This window comes from Orbicella franksi, chromosome 5 (assembly GCF_964199315.1).
Source record: "Orbicella franksi chromosome 5, jaOrbFran1.1, whole genome shotgun sequence".
NCBI lineage: Eukaryota > Metazoa > Cnidaria > Anthozoa > Scleractinia > Merulinidae > Orbicella > Orbicella franksi.
In genome coordinates, this window is record NC_138149.1 from 19,687,707 (window position 1) to 19,704,375 (window position 16,669).

The 16,669-nt window shown below is 39.1% G+C and overlaps 1 protein-coding gene across 4 annotated transcripts in view; it reads right to left on the reverse strand.

The window, feature by feature from the left end:
- Positions 1-728: 728 nt before the first annotated feature.
- LOC145487495 (transcriptional repressor NF-X1-like) overlaps positions 729-16,669 on the reverse strand; it is a 219,357-nt gene continuing 203,416 nt past the window's right edge. For 3 of the 4 annotated variants that reach the window (XM_081466291.1, XM_081466289.1, XM_081466290.1), the window contains exons 26-27: positions 9,770-9,880; positions 730-4,662 (exon numbers count right to left, since the gene is read on the reverse strand). In XM_081466291.1, coding sequence (XP_081322417.1) covers positions 4,587-4,662; positions 9,770-9,880 — 187 coding nt within the window. In that variant the 3' untranslated portion in view covers positions 730-4,586. Of the gene's footprint in view, positions 4,663-9,769; positions 9,881-16,669 lie in introns of all 4 variants that reach the window. The other variant, XM_081466292.1, reaches the window with a different exon arrangement.

Genomic DNA, 16,669 nt, shown 5'->3' on the forward strand with positions numbered 1-16,669 from the left:
AAGGAATTTATGTAAATAATGTGAAAATTAAGTTAAGTCAGTATGCTGATGACACAACACTTATATTACACGGGTCACGTGAATCTCTCCTTTCATCCCTTGCAATGCTTGACGATTTCATGAAAGTCTCTGGCCTCAGACTCAATGATAAGAAAACGAAAGGTCTATGGATCGGCGCAAGTATTGGAAATAGTAAACGTCTGTTTTTAGGAAAAGAACTTAAATGGGCAAAAGACAAGGTAAAATCCCTAGCTTTAGGGATTTAAACAGATCCCGAACTACCTGCCTCTTTAAACTACAATGCGAAACTTGAAAAAGTTAAAGGAATCCCAAGATTCTGGAAATATCGCCAACTCACATTGTTAGGGAAAATCACTGTTATCAAATCACTAGTAGTCTCCCAATTTGTTTATCTACTCTCGCCTCTTCACTCAAACTACAGGGTTTTAAATGAAATAAATGATTTACTCTACACTTTTCTATGGATTTCCGTGTTGGTGGCCTAAAAATGATTGATATTAGTTACTGCAATAAATCCCTCAAAACCACATGGATTAAAAAATATTTAGATAACAACAACAAGGGAAAATGGAAAATCTTTTTTGATATAGCCCTCAAAAAATATGGCTCAAAACGTTTTCGCCTACAACCTCAACGTTAGAGACACCTTATCGACAATACCAACTTCAGATGCCTTTTTAAAAGAACTATTGGGAATCCGGGCAGAAGTTAACTTTGAACGTTAAATATCATCGAAAGATCACTTTCTGGATCAACAACTTTGGCATAACTCCCTAATAAAGATTGCCAACAAGACAGTTTTTTTTTTTAAAAATTGGTTCACTAAGGGAATAACTCGCGTAAAACATCTTTTAGGACCGAACAGCAACTTTCTTTAGTTAAATGATTCCCGCTGTAAGTATGAAATAGACCCTCGCCCTCGGATTGATTCTCGCTTGCAAGGTTTACAGAACACCAACCAGGCATATGAGCCACTTACAACACGAATTTTACAAGTCAAAAAAGCAACTACATTAATATATAAAAAAACTGAATACTAACAAGAGTTTAACCCCCGAGTCAAATCAAAAGAAGTGGCTAGAGGATTGTGGCCTACCAATAAACGGCAACATAAATTGGACTGCTGCCTATCTTTTAGCTGAAAAATGTACAAAGAGCACTAAGCTGATAGAGTTTGTTTAAATTCTTACATAGACGCGTACCAACCAATAACCTCTTATTTAGAGTGGGTCTACAGGGCGATGAAAATTGTAGTTTTTGTCACACCTCTGAGTCAACAATTCATCGTTTTTGGTCATGCCGCCAAACAGCTCACTTTTGGAATAAAGTTACTAAATGGCTGAAAAACTTAAATTTACTTCCTAGAGATTATACTTTGACAAATATTACTGCTTTGAGTCTGAGGCCAGATCTCTCTCAATTTGTGCTTCTTATCAATTACTGCTTTCTCTGAGCAGGATATCATATACGGCTCGCTAAAACAAAAGAAGATCATCCAAATCTTACTCATTTCATGTGCACACTAAAATCACAAAATGAAATAGAAATAAAAAGTGGAGACACAAAGAAATGGAAACCTCTTACAGGATATATGAGGATTTAATTAATATTTTAGATTATACATTCTATACCTATCTGTATTTATCTCCTACCCATTAGTCTATTTCTAATCTTCTGTCAGGTGCATAACTCTTTTTATCTATAATGTACCACATGCCTTTGGTCTGTTTTTGACCTTTCTTTAGTACAACCTCAATCTGTCATGATAATTATCTATTTTTTCTTCTTTTTTTTCTTTGCCCCTTGTCGTCACTGTACTTGTTAGTAGTGTACTGTAAGTCGTGTCGATATTGTAATTTAAATAGTGTAAATAATTAGAACAATTTAATGTAAATAGAGGTAGTGCTGTAAGTAGTCTAAATAGTGTACTGTTCGTAATTGTATTGTAAGCATTGAATTCCCTTGTATTATTGCAAATAAAAAAATAAAAAAATAAAAAAAGAAGCCCAACTTACAATTACAAATTATTTCTTACTACCTATTTTAAACAATGTATCCCATCCATAAAAGTAGCATAACTCTGTAAATATGTATCATTTAAAGATAATCTAGCCGAGAATTTATTAGGTAATAAACATGCGGATGGTTTACTTTGTATCTCTCGAATCAGTGCTAACTTGTGGCCATTGACAGTGTTCACTCGTCTAAGTTTGAATTGAAGTTTGGTGTTCCTCAAGGGTCGTGCCTCGGCTCGCTCCCGTTTTCAATCTACATTAGTCGGCTGTTTACGATTGTTAGTGAACATTTGCCACAAGGTGCACTGTTAGGCTGATGATACTCAACTCGACTTAGCGTTCAAAACAGACGATGAAACTTCCCAGCGGACCCATCTAACTGCGATCACTGCCATGGAAGCAGATGATCAAAGATAAGCTCACGATAAATGATGACAAGACCGATTTTGTTCTGGTTGGTACCAAACAACATCTGGATAAGGTTTATATCCACGCTGTATCGATTGGGAAATCTGTAGTTATGGCTTCAAGTGTCGTCCGAAATCTTGGTTGTCATATTTCTATGAACACAACGTCAACAGGATTTGCAAAACAGCATTTTATTATTCATGCAGTCGGATAATCGTTTGGATGACTGCGGCATGAATGATAAAGAAAATGCTAAGGCTTGAAAATGACTGTCGAACGGTCGAAACGTCTTATTTCACTTATCGTATCTATTGCTTTAGTGTTTTCTTTATCATTCATGCTGCAATTTTCTTGTATTGTTTCTATGTAAATATTTCAGTTTTAGCCAGTATCTCCTTGGCATTCTTATAATCGATTTTAGGGTATTGAGCTGAAAAAATATCACAAGAAATAAATAATACTGCTGTTTTAGAATTGGTACCTCTAGGGGAGGGGGAAAAAATTTCAAGCCATGCCCACAAACCAGGATCTTGGTCCCTCTTAAAGGCTCTTCTCAAAATTTCCGACGAGTACTCTCGTCCTTTTGACACGCGAGTCCCCCTGGGATTTATTCCCAAATTGCACTATATTTTGCCCTAAATCACATCTTTTTCCCAGCCAATGAGAAAGGAACACTAAACCAAAACAACCAGTCAGATTTCAAGGCTGGTTTAAAGTAGTCAATCAAATTGCTGGAAAGCCAGTGCAATTTATTCACATATGGCACTATTTTTTGCTCTAAATTGCATCTTTTTCTGTTTTGCATTTTTCTGTTAAGCTTTTTAAACAAACCAGCTACTGGATCAAGAAAATATTGGTACTGATCAAAATCCTCTAAGTTAGGCGATTAAATTGTGCGATTCCAAAATGGATGCAATAAAGTGGTAATTGAACTTGGTCCGAAATCATTCTTATGATTTCAAATCGAGCCCCTGCTGCGTGCTCTTTCAGTTTTGAAATCACGCAAATGATTCAGTGGCGGGTCCAGACCTTGAGCTAAGGGAGGGGACCCGGTTTTTTTGCTTTCCCTGCTGGCTTTTCCTCCTTCTTCCTTCTTCCTTCTTCGTTTTTGTTCACCCAAAATAAGGGGGGGGGGGGGGGGGCAGGCCCCCTGGGCCCCTTACCTAGATCCGCCACTGTGATTTGTATGAGAAATTATTAGAATTTTTACAAAACGCAAGTGAAATTATTTTCTAATTTCATGTGTCAACCATTTGATTACCTTTTAAAATCGTGGGTGAAAAATTATGCTTACAATCGAGGGTTTTTGTAATATCCCTTATATATAATTTCCATTATATCTCTCTGTTAGTATGCACTGTGTGACTGGTCAATTTAGCACGCCGTATTTTACCGTACGGCCCACTAAAATCTAAAGCTGTTTTTGTCGTCAAAGTGGTTCGTGATTTATCGCCAAGTGTTCTCAATTTTTATAGCAAATAAAAGTTGAAAACTTTCTTTTACTTTAAACAGTGTATCAAAACGTGCTAATGACTTAACAACAATTTGAAATTGCTTTGTTTTGCTTTCGACGTTCGTCAGAAATTTGAAGCCGATCCATGTGAATGGAAATCGTTCTCGAACCAGGCAGACACGCGGTAGGGATACAATAAATATCTTACTAATCCAGTTTTCTCAGTCGGTACTGTACGTTATGCATCCTCGTTTCTTCCCTTTTGATTTATGGTCTGCGCGCTTGGGCCATAAACCTCGGTCCATAATTTACAGTACCGACCTCAAACTCAGTTAGTAAGAGGTATATGTGAAATTATAACATTTAATTAAAAAGCTGAAATTTTGCGCTAAAATTAAAGAGGCATTTTACCACCCATGATATTACAGACCAAATTGTACTCCACTCATTTCAATTTCCATTATTAATGACCATATTTCCTTCAAGTATCACTTGTTTTACCTTTTCTTCTAACAGGCTTTATGTCCTTCCTTTAGCGGATCAGTACTCAGCCCTTTTAAGCTCGAATGAAAGAGAATTCAAAGTAACTTAGAAAATGTAATAAATGACTAGTTACAAACACCCTGCAATGGTTGCTTTACATTGTTATAGACCACTTGAACACAGCAAGGCAACTGCAGATAATAAAGTCAGTCTTGAAAATCATCAGCAAAATAATCAGGAGGCTGGGCCCATGCATATCCTTTTCTGTGATCTGAGGATGACCTGGAAACAATAGGACTGACAATTATGATAAAACAAAATGTAGTTACACTTAAACCTAGCCTCCCAGGTATGCTAACAAGCACTCTTTTTTCTTCATGACATAGACAAGAGGATGCTTAGACAGCAGGTAAAATTAAATTCTGAACTGGAGCTGTCGGGGTACTATTCGCACTATTTCCCAAGCTAGAAGAATAGGATGTGAGGGTTTTCCACTGAAAATGGAAGACAGTACACTGACGTTTTAAGACTACTTTCTGTTCATATTATTGTGAATGGACCTAAACCCGTCCCTTGTAGTTTAGAATACCGCTGTGCGTCAGGGCATGCGCATCAGTGAATGCAAAGAAAAACTACAAAAGATCTCAATTGTTTTGATCTCAGATGAGACTACGTTGTGTACCCATTGTAAATCGCCTATTCGAACAGAATGGAGTTTGTAACTCTGAATGAAGACTGATTTCTAGCAGGAAGTAGAAGCTATATTGATCCTCTATCTGCAATTCCATTTGGTTTAACATCCTTTAAGCTATGAAATTTTATATCTCTGCATTTTTATCCCACCAGGGTTCAGCATTTCTACTGGGATAGATTAAAACTGCCACCCTTTTTCAGTTGACACAACAGCAATGGAATTAACACACCCAATCATTGGTAACTAAGTTCTTCACATTACACATTACTACAGCAATGCAATAAGCTTATCAAAACACCCTTAATTTAAAACCACAAAATGAGTCGGGGTGTGCTCCATTTTCAACTAGGAAAATAATTTTTTCAAGTTGTAGCTATGGAAGGGACATTCACTCCATCACTCACTCCTTCGCTTCCTGCTAGACATTTTGAACATCCGCTGACTAGTGTTATGGGGCTTTCACAGTCGATTGCACCGTGAAGTCGTATCAAGTTATTTCAGAGGTAGAAGGTGAAACGATTTTTGGATTGTAGAGTAAGACACTATCACCTCAGCGATACCGGTGCTGTGCTCTACCAACTGAGCTGTCAAGCCAACTGGGTTTGAATCCCGTTCAAGCCTGAATTTTTTTCAGGCTTTAATTTCACAGCTGCTTGAGTTGTCTGGTCAAGAGCGATTGAAGCGTTACCCTCAATTTAATTTTGGGACTTCTGCAAACCCCTTGTTTCCATTGATTTCTTGTTTTTGGGAGGCGTGACCGGTCAGATTCAAAGGTCAGACTACAGGGGTTCACAATGTCGATCCTACTTGTAGGTTTCTCCTTGGTTTTGGAAACATTACCTATTCTTCGGTCGGATCAGAAAAATCATCAAGCAGCGCGGGTGGCGGATCAGTTTTTCTCAGTTGTTAGCATGCAAACGAGATTGTTGAGAAAGACGTCAGAGGTGGTGTCTGTTTGGTACAGATTAATGTACATACGTAAACAATGAGGAAATACAGGTTATGACAAAACGTTGTCTCTTTCTGGTCCACGAAAGGATCATAAAGAAAAGACGACTGAAATAAACATCCCAATACATGTAATTGCTGCTATGTCAGGATTGCCAGCAAAAATCTTTCTTGCATTCAATGTTGCCGTTTGAATCACTGCAGGTTGGCGAGCACGTGTGCAAGAGACAGCTGGAAATACGTCTGCGTTCACAGGCTAAGGCATCACAAGTAGAGTATATTTTGGTCTAATTAATGAAGACTAAATAAAACCATTATTCTAACCCGAACTTTCCAAAGTAGTACAGGGAATAATAATGAATCACACTAGTGCTCGAAAAGCAAAGTAGCTCGGAATTGTATTCCTTTCATATTTTCTGCTTCCTATGTATGTGATGTATATAAAGTTAGTCTGTTAGTGATGTAATGTAATGAAATTTGATGTAGGTAAATGTTATTTATACATAAAAGCAATCAGTAAGAAAAACTTGCAATCAAGAAAAGAATACCGGATGAGGCATTGAGCTTCAATCAATCGAAATCAAAGTTCTAAAGAGGACTTCAAATCTCACAAGAAGCAAGAACGCAAAATATGAGCTTCAGCTTATTGCACCTGTCCAGTAGGTATCCTCCTGATTCAGCGAAAACTATACAGGCAACCAAGAATGGGAAATCTACCACGGTCTACTGGAAAATATGAGCCTGAACCTTGTCCCTAATCTGATACAAAGCTGGCCCCTCATTCCCTTATTCTTGATTGTCTCAGGCCTGTTGCTACAAACAGTGAATAAAGAACTATCGGAGGTAAATCCTGAACAAACATGGTGATGAAACACGATACGATTACCTCGCATAATTTGCATGCTTGTTACGGTTCTTACATGATGGATAAGATCTCCTTAGTAGGGCGATCATCGAAACTCAAAAAGCTGTGAAATCAAAGTAGGTGCCAGCCTCCCCTACAACTGCCATTTGAATTTGTAGTCGCTTGCTGTAAGCTCACTGTGAAAATCATTTAAGTAGTGGTAATCGATAAATCAGCGGTTTATATAGCCATGTGCGAGTTTTTATATTTTTCTTAGCCCTGAAAAATTACATCAGTTGGAGGTTGCCAAAGTAATAATCTGAAGGTTGTAAGTTTGAATCCTGATGTAGGACCTTTTTCATCTCGTAAGCTAACAGATGGTTTGTATTTATATAGCATAGCCGGGAAAGTCAAAATGTTCATATAAAAAAATGAGAAAGTAGGGAGATCTGAAATAATTTACAAAAAACCCCACGCTTTTTAAGGGTGAATATCTAGCACTGATATTTGATAACGTTTCAGTTAAAAGCTGTCAAAGGAATCAATAGATTGAAATATGCATCCACCTTCATTGTATATCAGATAGGCTCTCAAATTTGGGAGTCATAGTTCGACTCCAAACGCGAAAGATCATTCTATCGCTTTGGCAGTAATTTTGTTCACAATGTTCATGCAAACGTTGCCCCTCCCACAGAATACACTAGCCACAAAAAGTTTACGACCCATGACTGACTGACTGACTGACTGACTGTCTGAGCAAGTGATTTTCTCTCCAACTGCTGTAACTCCCTCTAGCTACAGTATTCCTCGTTAAAAAGACATAAATATGCACCTTGCTAATTTGGTAATGAGAGACTGGTATTGAAAATTGCTTTGGAATCCGTCAATTAAGATTAACTGCACAGGAGGAGTTATGCTATCATTGATAACTTTTGTTGTGGAGGGGGGCGTAAGGGGGGTCCGAAAACCGCAGAAAACAAAAGATATGACAGGCCTACACGGACTCCTCTCGTGAATTGCGATAGCGATGCATTTTAGCCTTCAGTTAAATTTTCGCTCTAACGAGCGTATCTTTTAGAGATTTGCCTCTCTTATATGATATAATCGGAGGTTTAGTATAGATGCTTTTCAGCAACGGCTGGTTTTGTATTACAACCCAGTTATTCATTAAAATTTCTTTTAGGCCACGTACTGCTGGGTGATATGTCGTGACAAATGGCAAAACTTTCGTTTGAGTCTTTCTTCTTTGTTGGAGAGCCAACCTTCTGTCCTCGAAGCGGACTCCTGTTAGGGACCTCTCAATGAAGTTATTAGGATATCCTCGCGCTTTGAGGCGCAGTTTAAAGTTTGAGAGACACCCTTCAAAAGTGGTTTGTGAAGAGTTTGTTCTTAGGAGTAGAGGAGGGAATAACAACAGTACGTCGGGCATACGACATATTTCAAAGCGCGAGGATATCCTAATAACTTCATTGAGAGGTCCCTAACAGGAGTCCGCTTCGAGGACAGAAGGTTGGCTCTCCAACAAAGAAGAAAGACTCAAACGAAAGTTTTGCCATTTGTCACGACATATCACCCAGCAGTACGTGGCCTAAAAGAAATTTTAATGAGTAAATGGGTTGTAAAACAAAACCAGCCGTTGCTGAAAAGCATCCATACTAAACCTCCGATTATATCATATAAGAGAGGCAAACCTCAAAAACATACGCTCGTTAGAGCGAAAATTTAATTGAAGGCTAAAATGCATCGCTATCGCAATTCACGAGAGGAGTCCGTGTAGGCCTGTCATATCTTTTGTTTTCAGAAGACAACGTACAGCCCCATGAAGTGTTCAGTAAAGCAAACGATTGCTGAAGCGTACAACTCTCCAGAAGCGAGTTCTTGCTCCCAGAAGAAATATCGCCGAGCTTCCAATCTCTCCTTGAAGTAACATCGTCTCTTCCCGACCATCCTCATAACCACCTCTTCTTGCTCGGCAGACATTGTCCCACACCAGGCCACGGCAAATACTGAAGGAAATCCGAGAGAAAGATTCCCAGCCCGGAAGGTCAACAAGTCGACGTATCATTGGATATAATTGTTAAACATACCAATTATTAACTTGAAAAAACGGAAATTACAAACAGCAGAGCTTGCTTGCACAACAATGGTCCCTTGCCAAACATAAACAAGAGATCAAAAGTCATCGGAAGCGTCAGGATCCGAGTAATAACTGTCACAACTGGAAAGCGCAGACGGCTGCAGACTCTTTTTTATCGATTACCGCGATCGAAAATTTATGAAAACCTCAAACCGCTTGGTCTTATTAAACCGCAATACCGCAGGTTAAATAAGGATTTCCGCAAAACCGCACCAAAAATAACGCAAAACCGCATCACCGCAAACCCTTACGACCCCCTCGTTGTGGAATAGATCATTTTCATATTCTCCGTATTGGACTGGAAATAGTTTATAACTGAGACTAATGCGGGGAGCCTTTTCAACTACAAATGACATTCATCTCTTTGTAATGATATTCCCCTGCATAACCCTCCATTGCAAGCTACAATCGCCGACATAATTAGTTGACACATTGTCTTTCAATAGTACTTTTGGTGCACCAAATAACACGACTCTTTTTACCACACAATAAACTGTGGAAAAGACCCCACTCCCCCATTCAAGATCACAGCAGTTGCCACACAACATTGTTTGGGGGGGTGAGGGGGGATGAAAGGACAAGCTAGGAGGGAAAAAAGGGATCACAGTGACAAAATACGGGGTTAAAAGGGTGAATGTGTCAACAATTTTGTCGCCGATTGTAGTTCCAGTCCAATACCATGAATGCGAAAATGGCCTACTGAATAGTCCCAAGGACATCTGGCCAGGATTGTAGTACATGGATTTGTATACTACTCAAGACTTACTTTGTTAGGAGCTCTTGCTGGGATGGCAAGAATGGGATTGGCTGGGGAGGTGGTGGTTTGAGTTCTCTCTCAATCTGAAATGACAGCTTTACTGATGGCAGATGGGATTCCCTGCAAATATCAACAGTTAACCTTTTGTACATCACTCAGTCAAGAAGCTCAAGTCTTGGGGAACAAAGCATAAACATAGAATGACAAGCCGTTCATATGAAAATAAATGACAGTAACCAAGTTAATGGGAGGATTAAGGATAATTGTCACTAATTTTGACAAACATTGTCAAAATTAGTGACAGCCTTCAGGATATTTATGCAAGAGGAAGACAATTGTCTCATCACTGCAAAAATATAAACAAACACAAATATCAAAAACCTGTAATACAAAAATGTGACCAATTCACATCCATTTCCCTCAGTCCAAAAGTACTTGATTCCTGCCCGAAACTATACAAGCATTCCCTAAAACACATTAAGAGGCAGCCTCTGTAGAAGGAGTCCACTCCACTTCAGGTCACAAAATAGCGTCCTCTCAAAATAAACTATCAGTAAACTATCTATGTCAAAATATTGTTTTTAAGAGCTTGCAACATTCATACCGAGGCCTTATGAGCAGGCCAGCATCAAGAATTACCAAAATTGATGAGCTTGCTTCTCAAAAACCACAGAGCACAGCCATAAACTATCACTATTCCTAGCTAAAGTCAGATTAGACCTTTTAAAAACGAGAAACACAGCCATATTGCTTTAGATTATGTTTGATGAACCCTTTCACTCCCAAGGGGAAAACCACATGTTATGTAAAACGGCTACTATAGACCCAAACACCACAGATAATATACTGATTATATTACAATATACTGTTTGTGGGATACCATAAATCATACTAAGAGCCAAAGGGGAAGTCGCAGTTTAAATTGAAAAGCATTCAAAACAAAGCAATAAAAACATTGAAAAATCTCTTACTCTTCCTATAGTTAAGCTACACTTCTGAACTATAGCTTAATATGCAGCTCTTCTCAGATGCTTGACCTTAAAAATGTGACAGGAAAAGGTTGCAAAAATTGTAGGGGTAACCAGAGTCAAGTGGTCAAGAAGATATGAAGAGACTTAGCTGCATTAATGTGTAACGATTCTTTTGATTCCTAAAGTTAGATTCCTGTGTAGGATGCTTCGCATGCCTAGTGGTAAAATTCCAATTTAAGAATTCTTAGCCTAATGTAAGATTCCCGTGAAAGGATTCCTCACATTTCAGCTCCACAGTAAGCATGGCAGCTGTGCAAATGACAGGCTCAAAAAAAAAAAGAAAAAATGAAGGGTCAATTTGCATTTTTCAAGCACGTGCTATATGTCTTGGATTTCACATGGGCTGCAGGGATATTCTCTGACTGAAAAATTCCCTATTCAGTGTGTAAATATTCTACTGTTCATCCCGCTTGATCGGATTAGGACCATCTCAACCAAATATCAGATTAGCTTCACCTTGCTGCATCAGTTATTTCTATTATTTCTTATAACAATGTGCGGGTGGAAACTTCTTTTGATGTGACCTTATATAAAAAATGTCAGCATTATTTTAATTAACTGTTCCCACTAACTGTTATTTGTTCCTGTGGTAGACGTGCCATCTTCAGTTGACATCACCAGCAGTCAGAGCATCCATTGACCATATACTTGATCATGTCCTGATGATCCAATATATTTGTCTGATCAACGACAGTGTGTACTCAACTCCAGAGTGTACAGAAGCTCAACAACAGTAGTTGATAATTAACTTGACTATGTGATACTTTCTTGGGAGGTGTTAAACATTATTCTGGATTGGTGCATTTTGCAGAAGTCCTCCTACAGGGATGAGGCCATTTCCAAAACGGGATTGAGCTTGTAAATACTGTTGGTATGCTTTGTGGGTAGCCTCTTCCAAGTGCTCAGTTTGTTGGGGTGCAGCGCAAAAAAACGGCAAGGCAAAACAGAAGAGAGAAAGGCTTGGTTTGAAGAGCAAACTATTGCCTGTGGGCAACTTAACAAAAGGTTGTTCTGGTATACCAGGATCTAGTATACCCTCTGATAGGTCAAACTTTGACAGGTTTTGTCAACTCTCAAATGACATTGAAAGTGGTATCGCAGCGGTTGAGTCACAATCACCTTTCAAGGATTTGCATTACATCAGGACCTAAAAGGGAAGAATAATTCAACAAGCAACTTTTATCATTTTGCTGACATCAATTAGAGATGGTCTTAAAATTTAGAAATCCCTCCAGAGTAGAACTCTTAGAGGTCAACTTTCAAGAAACATCTTCCAATGAAAATGAGCCACAACAAAGATATCAGATTAGCAAAAGATCGTAATAAGAGGTGTTAAACTCTGTTTGAATGAATAGCCCGACTAAGCTAACCCAGAAAAACCTAGAATTTTGATTTGAGATTTGTAACTTTGCGGTGAGGTTTTCTGTGTATTGTTCGGCCTTCTGTTTTGAGTTTTAATAATCACCCAATACACAAAACAAAACAACAAAAAACATTTCTATAGAATAAAAAGTTATAATTTGGTTAACTTTTAATCCTGGGTTAGCGTTAACCGCCTTCCGAGCAATCCTGCCCTGTTTCCAACAAGTAACCTAATATGAGCCCGCGATCCAATCGCTAATCAGCACTTGGTCAGCGGTCAACTTCAAAAAACACGTGAGGAGCTGTAAACTTGAGCCCGTGATATGGTCACGTGATACTGGTCAGCGGATACCTTGTTTTGACAGGTGTCAATTAATCATAACATGGATGTTCAATATCAACCTATTATTTGGAGTATGGCCGCCATGTTGAGCAACTCCGTCGCCGTCGCCGTCGTGCGTACGCGCCCATGAGCAATACCGCTAGCCATGATAACCATGAGAAAATCAACTCGAGGGTTTCTTTTTCTTTCCTATATGAGTATGGGGCTCCGCTAATATATCAAACATGAGAGACAGTGTTTTATCAGGATATCCAAACATCAAGAGGACAATCTAAAATAAAACACGCAGTGGAGTATTTTTGACAAACTTTGAGGTGTTTGGATAGCCGATGAAACAGTCTAGAGTGTTTTATAAATCTTCTCAATCAAAACAAAAACTAAGGAGTAAATGGAGAACTAAAATTGCCAAATCTATGCTAATTAAGACCCGAGTATCCAAACCTCCTTTACTGTTGTGATTTTGTTTTACCTTGATGAATTATTAATGAGTTTGAGAAAAACGTTTAATGAAGCACGTCTTAAAAATAAATGCACCATAGCCCTTTAGCGTGATGCTGAAAACAATGCTTACAGGCATTCTCTTTCCTTCCTGCGCTGTGCTTCTCCCCTATGTTCTTGTGTGCCATTTTTCATGCTGCGCCCAAACTGACTGAATGCCCTGAAGAGGTTACTTTGTGCCGTTTCCTCCACCCTCTTGCAGACCCAACTGACTCAACATGAAGCCAATAATTCTTCTTTGAGGCTTTGTTTCCTTTTCTTCTTCTTTGACTTCGAAAACCCTCACTGGGTGGTTTTACTGACATCTGATTGGTAGCCGATGACTTCCTTTGCCTTGCCATGTTGACTTTGCATGCTTAAATTTTGCTTGTGGTGAAACACCCATGCCATAATTCTATTCAGACAGGTCCATGAGAAAAACCTTTCTATTTCCTCATTAAAGAGGTTGCTTTGATCATTTGCTTTGTTTGAAAATATTTTAGTGGACGACCCTCTTGACTTGACTATCAGATATCCCGCCAATATCATAGGGTTTTGCACCTGGGTTTCCTTAGGTTACTCGAGAAGGGGGTCCTTGTGACCAGCAATCATTCTTTAGCAGTGCGTCAACTGTCATCCCTCTGGATGCTTTGTCAGCAGGGCTTAGTGATGTTTCAACAAATCACTATTAGGTTCCTGCGGGTTGGTCCAATATCGCAGAAATACAATTGGTGACAAAGATTTGGAATCTCTTGTCCTTGTTCCCTATGCATTGAGTGCTGTCAGTCTGGAAGGCTGAGCTGTCAATGGGCATATTGACTTCTTGTCTGATTATTTCATCTAAACTTGTCGCAAAAAATACTGAGGATGATTCCATTTTTGGAATCACCATTGCTTTTGGGGAAGCGAATCTGGACTTTGCTATAATTAAAATAAGTGGGCTCTACCGATCACATCAATATGTCAGAGATACAAAACTGCTCCACAGCTTTGACTAGAAGCTTCTGAGGAACAGTAAATGCTGTCTTGTTGCATGTCTGAGAACTATGGTCAGGAGTGCTCACCGGAGCTGATATACAAAATATCCGCTCCGCAGGGCTTAGTGCGCTGGCTGGGATTCTTAAGCTTTGGCATGGAACTTGCTGGGAAGCCCGCTTCAAAACAATTGCTTGCTTACTGGTTTATACTCGGAAGCTTATCCTAGCTGGAAAATGCGCATTTTTGGCATGAATCTAGCTGGTAAATTTTAATGTGAGGTTTTCCCTGGTAGACTAGCTCCATTAACAGCCGCCACTCTGGAAAATTAGTCCCGGGAAATTAGCATGCACTCATCAACCGAAGGCATTTTGCGCGAAGAATGGACTCAGGGTGCCGCCTAGTGATATGATCACTTAGGATTCGTCTATCCAGGCATGCGCTACATCATATTACACAGCAGTTATATGACCCCTGTGTGACAGCTGAGCTGTCGACTTTGAAAGCGTAAACGTTGCTATTGCAGGCGCAGTCACGTCCCAACTTTTTGTAGCTTTTGGCTACAGCGCTCTACAGAGTCAGGAACGGTTTCTTAATAAGAGAGTTGATTTTATTTCAACAAGGTAAGTTTCCTGTGCTTTCTCGTGTCTGTTAGCTGTGTAGTTTCAGACCTACTCTGCTATTCTGTATTTGCCGTTATTGTTCTGACCAAGTTGGATAACAATTAATTTTATGTGCATTATCCCCGGGCATTATCTTCTTGGTGTGCTTTCCGTTTAGACAACCAGATCTTCTTTGTTGTTTAACACATGTCGAAAATTCTTGATTTACTTATTCAGATGTTTCCAATTTTGTTTCAGCAATCGTCAGAATCGTTTTGTGTAACGCAGCTAAAGACCATTTACTGAGGTATCTCAGTCTTGTGAGCTGTTGTATGTCTTTCGTGCAATAGTACCGGGAATAGTATCGTCTTTGACAAATGCTTATGCGCGCCGTCTACTTTAGATGTAACATGTTTACTTGTATAGCTAATAAGCTTATATACACTTAGTATTTAAATTTAAATCAAATTCTAGGCACAAGTATTCTCATCATATCGTGAACATTTCATCTGAGTGTGTGCTTACCATACATCGACAGACAGACAGACCAGGACATTTAAACAAAAGTCGCGGATTGTAGTTGTTTTGTTTTTCGCTATATCGTTTTTGGGCTATTGATACTGTTATATTTATGATACTGCTATATTTATGGAAAATGGAACAGTTCGTTCTGCTCGGAATTTTTAGAATAATGGTAATGTGGCAGAAACTTTAAGAGAACGAAATCTTATTATCTGAACTTATGAGCTGTTGTTTCCTTTGATTTTACACTTCTTCCGAAAAGATATTCCACCGTTCCCTTGGGTGTCCCTGATGTTAACGAAATTTACGTCTTGAAGTCTCAAGGGTGGAATTCTGTGAGCGACTTTCGTGCTTCATTTCTATGATTTCCAATCAGGTTATTCTTAGTTTAATAGCGCGCGCGAATATATGTATGTATATTTTATTTGTATGAGTTCGGCTTGAACGCGTCCCAAGAAAGGAGACAAACAAGGTTTTATATGTAGCTTAACATTCCGTTGTTTCTACATTCATAAAGCTTGTTTTAAGAAAAAGGTAACTTGGATTTCCAGGGTTACAAACGATGCAATTTTTTGGCGTTTGTATTTTCATGCAATTTTGACGCAAATACCGAAAGAACTGTATCGCGATGCAAAGCAGCGAAATTTTATCGTGTGTGCCAGTTTCTTCAGCGGCGCGTGACGCCAGAATAACAGTTCATTTTTTTAGGCTTGCCATAAGTCGACTCTTTCTTGAAGCGGAACAAGTGTAACTGCGAGAAGTCTTCTTGTTCCACCAACACGCACGAGTTGAAATTTAATTTATTTAACATTGGCGCGAAAATATGGTTGCCCACCGATGACCAGATATGATGACCTTGCCTCGAAAAAACACTCTCTCAGGCCACCCCGTCCTAAATACGAAATAACTGAAGCATGTTTGATTAACATGATACCGGGTTAACTTTCATACTAGTACGAACGAAGGGCGCTAAAAAATGCCCAAATTTTGAATTAGGGTAGGTGCTGTGGTCTTGCAAATGTTTATGAAACATATGGGTCGACTTGAGATGAAGGTGAAGTTAAGATGAAGAAAAAAAAAATACTTTTAGCCTTCGAAAAGGCTCCCGGCGAGGACAGAAAAAAAATTTGGCGAGCGCGAAACAGAATAATTCGGAGAGTGAAGCGATCGGGGCGGGACAGGGTAGCCTGTAGACTTATATTTTTGATGTGCCTATCCGCCGTTTGTGTTAAGCCTGCTACAAATCAATCAATGAGGTAATTAGACCTGTCAAGAAGCTACATTTTCTGTACTGGCAAACAGATCTGATTGACTTAATCATTCAGCCAGGCCCGACGTAAGTAACATGTTCACGGAACATTTCAAATTTTGTCCCTCCAGAGCCAATATTTAGAGAGCTTAAAACATATTTTGCAATACCGAAGTGAGCCTAAAGAAATTATTAGCAAATGATACAGGTGTTGAACTCTGCTAAGCGACATGTAGACAACAGCGGAAAGTCCGGAAACCACGCCCTTGACCACTTGGGAAAAGTTCTCATCTTTGCCGGCTAAAAAAACACAAAAATTTGAAACCGCAACGGGAAAGGAAAACTTTT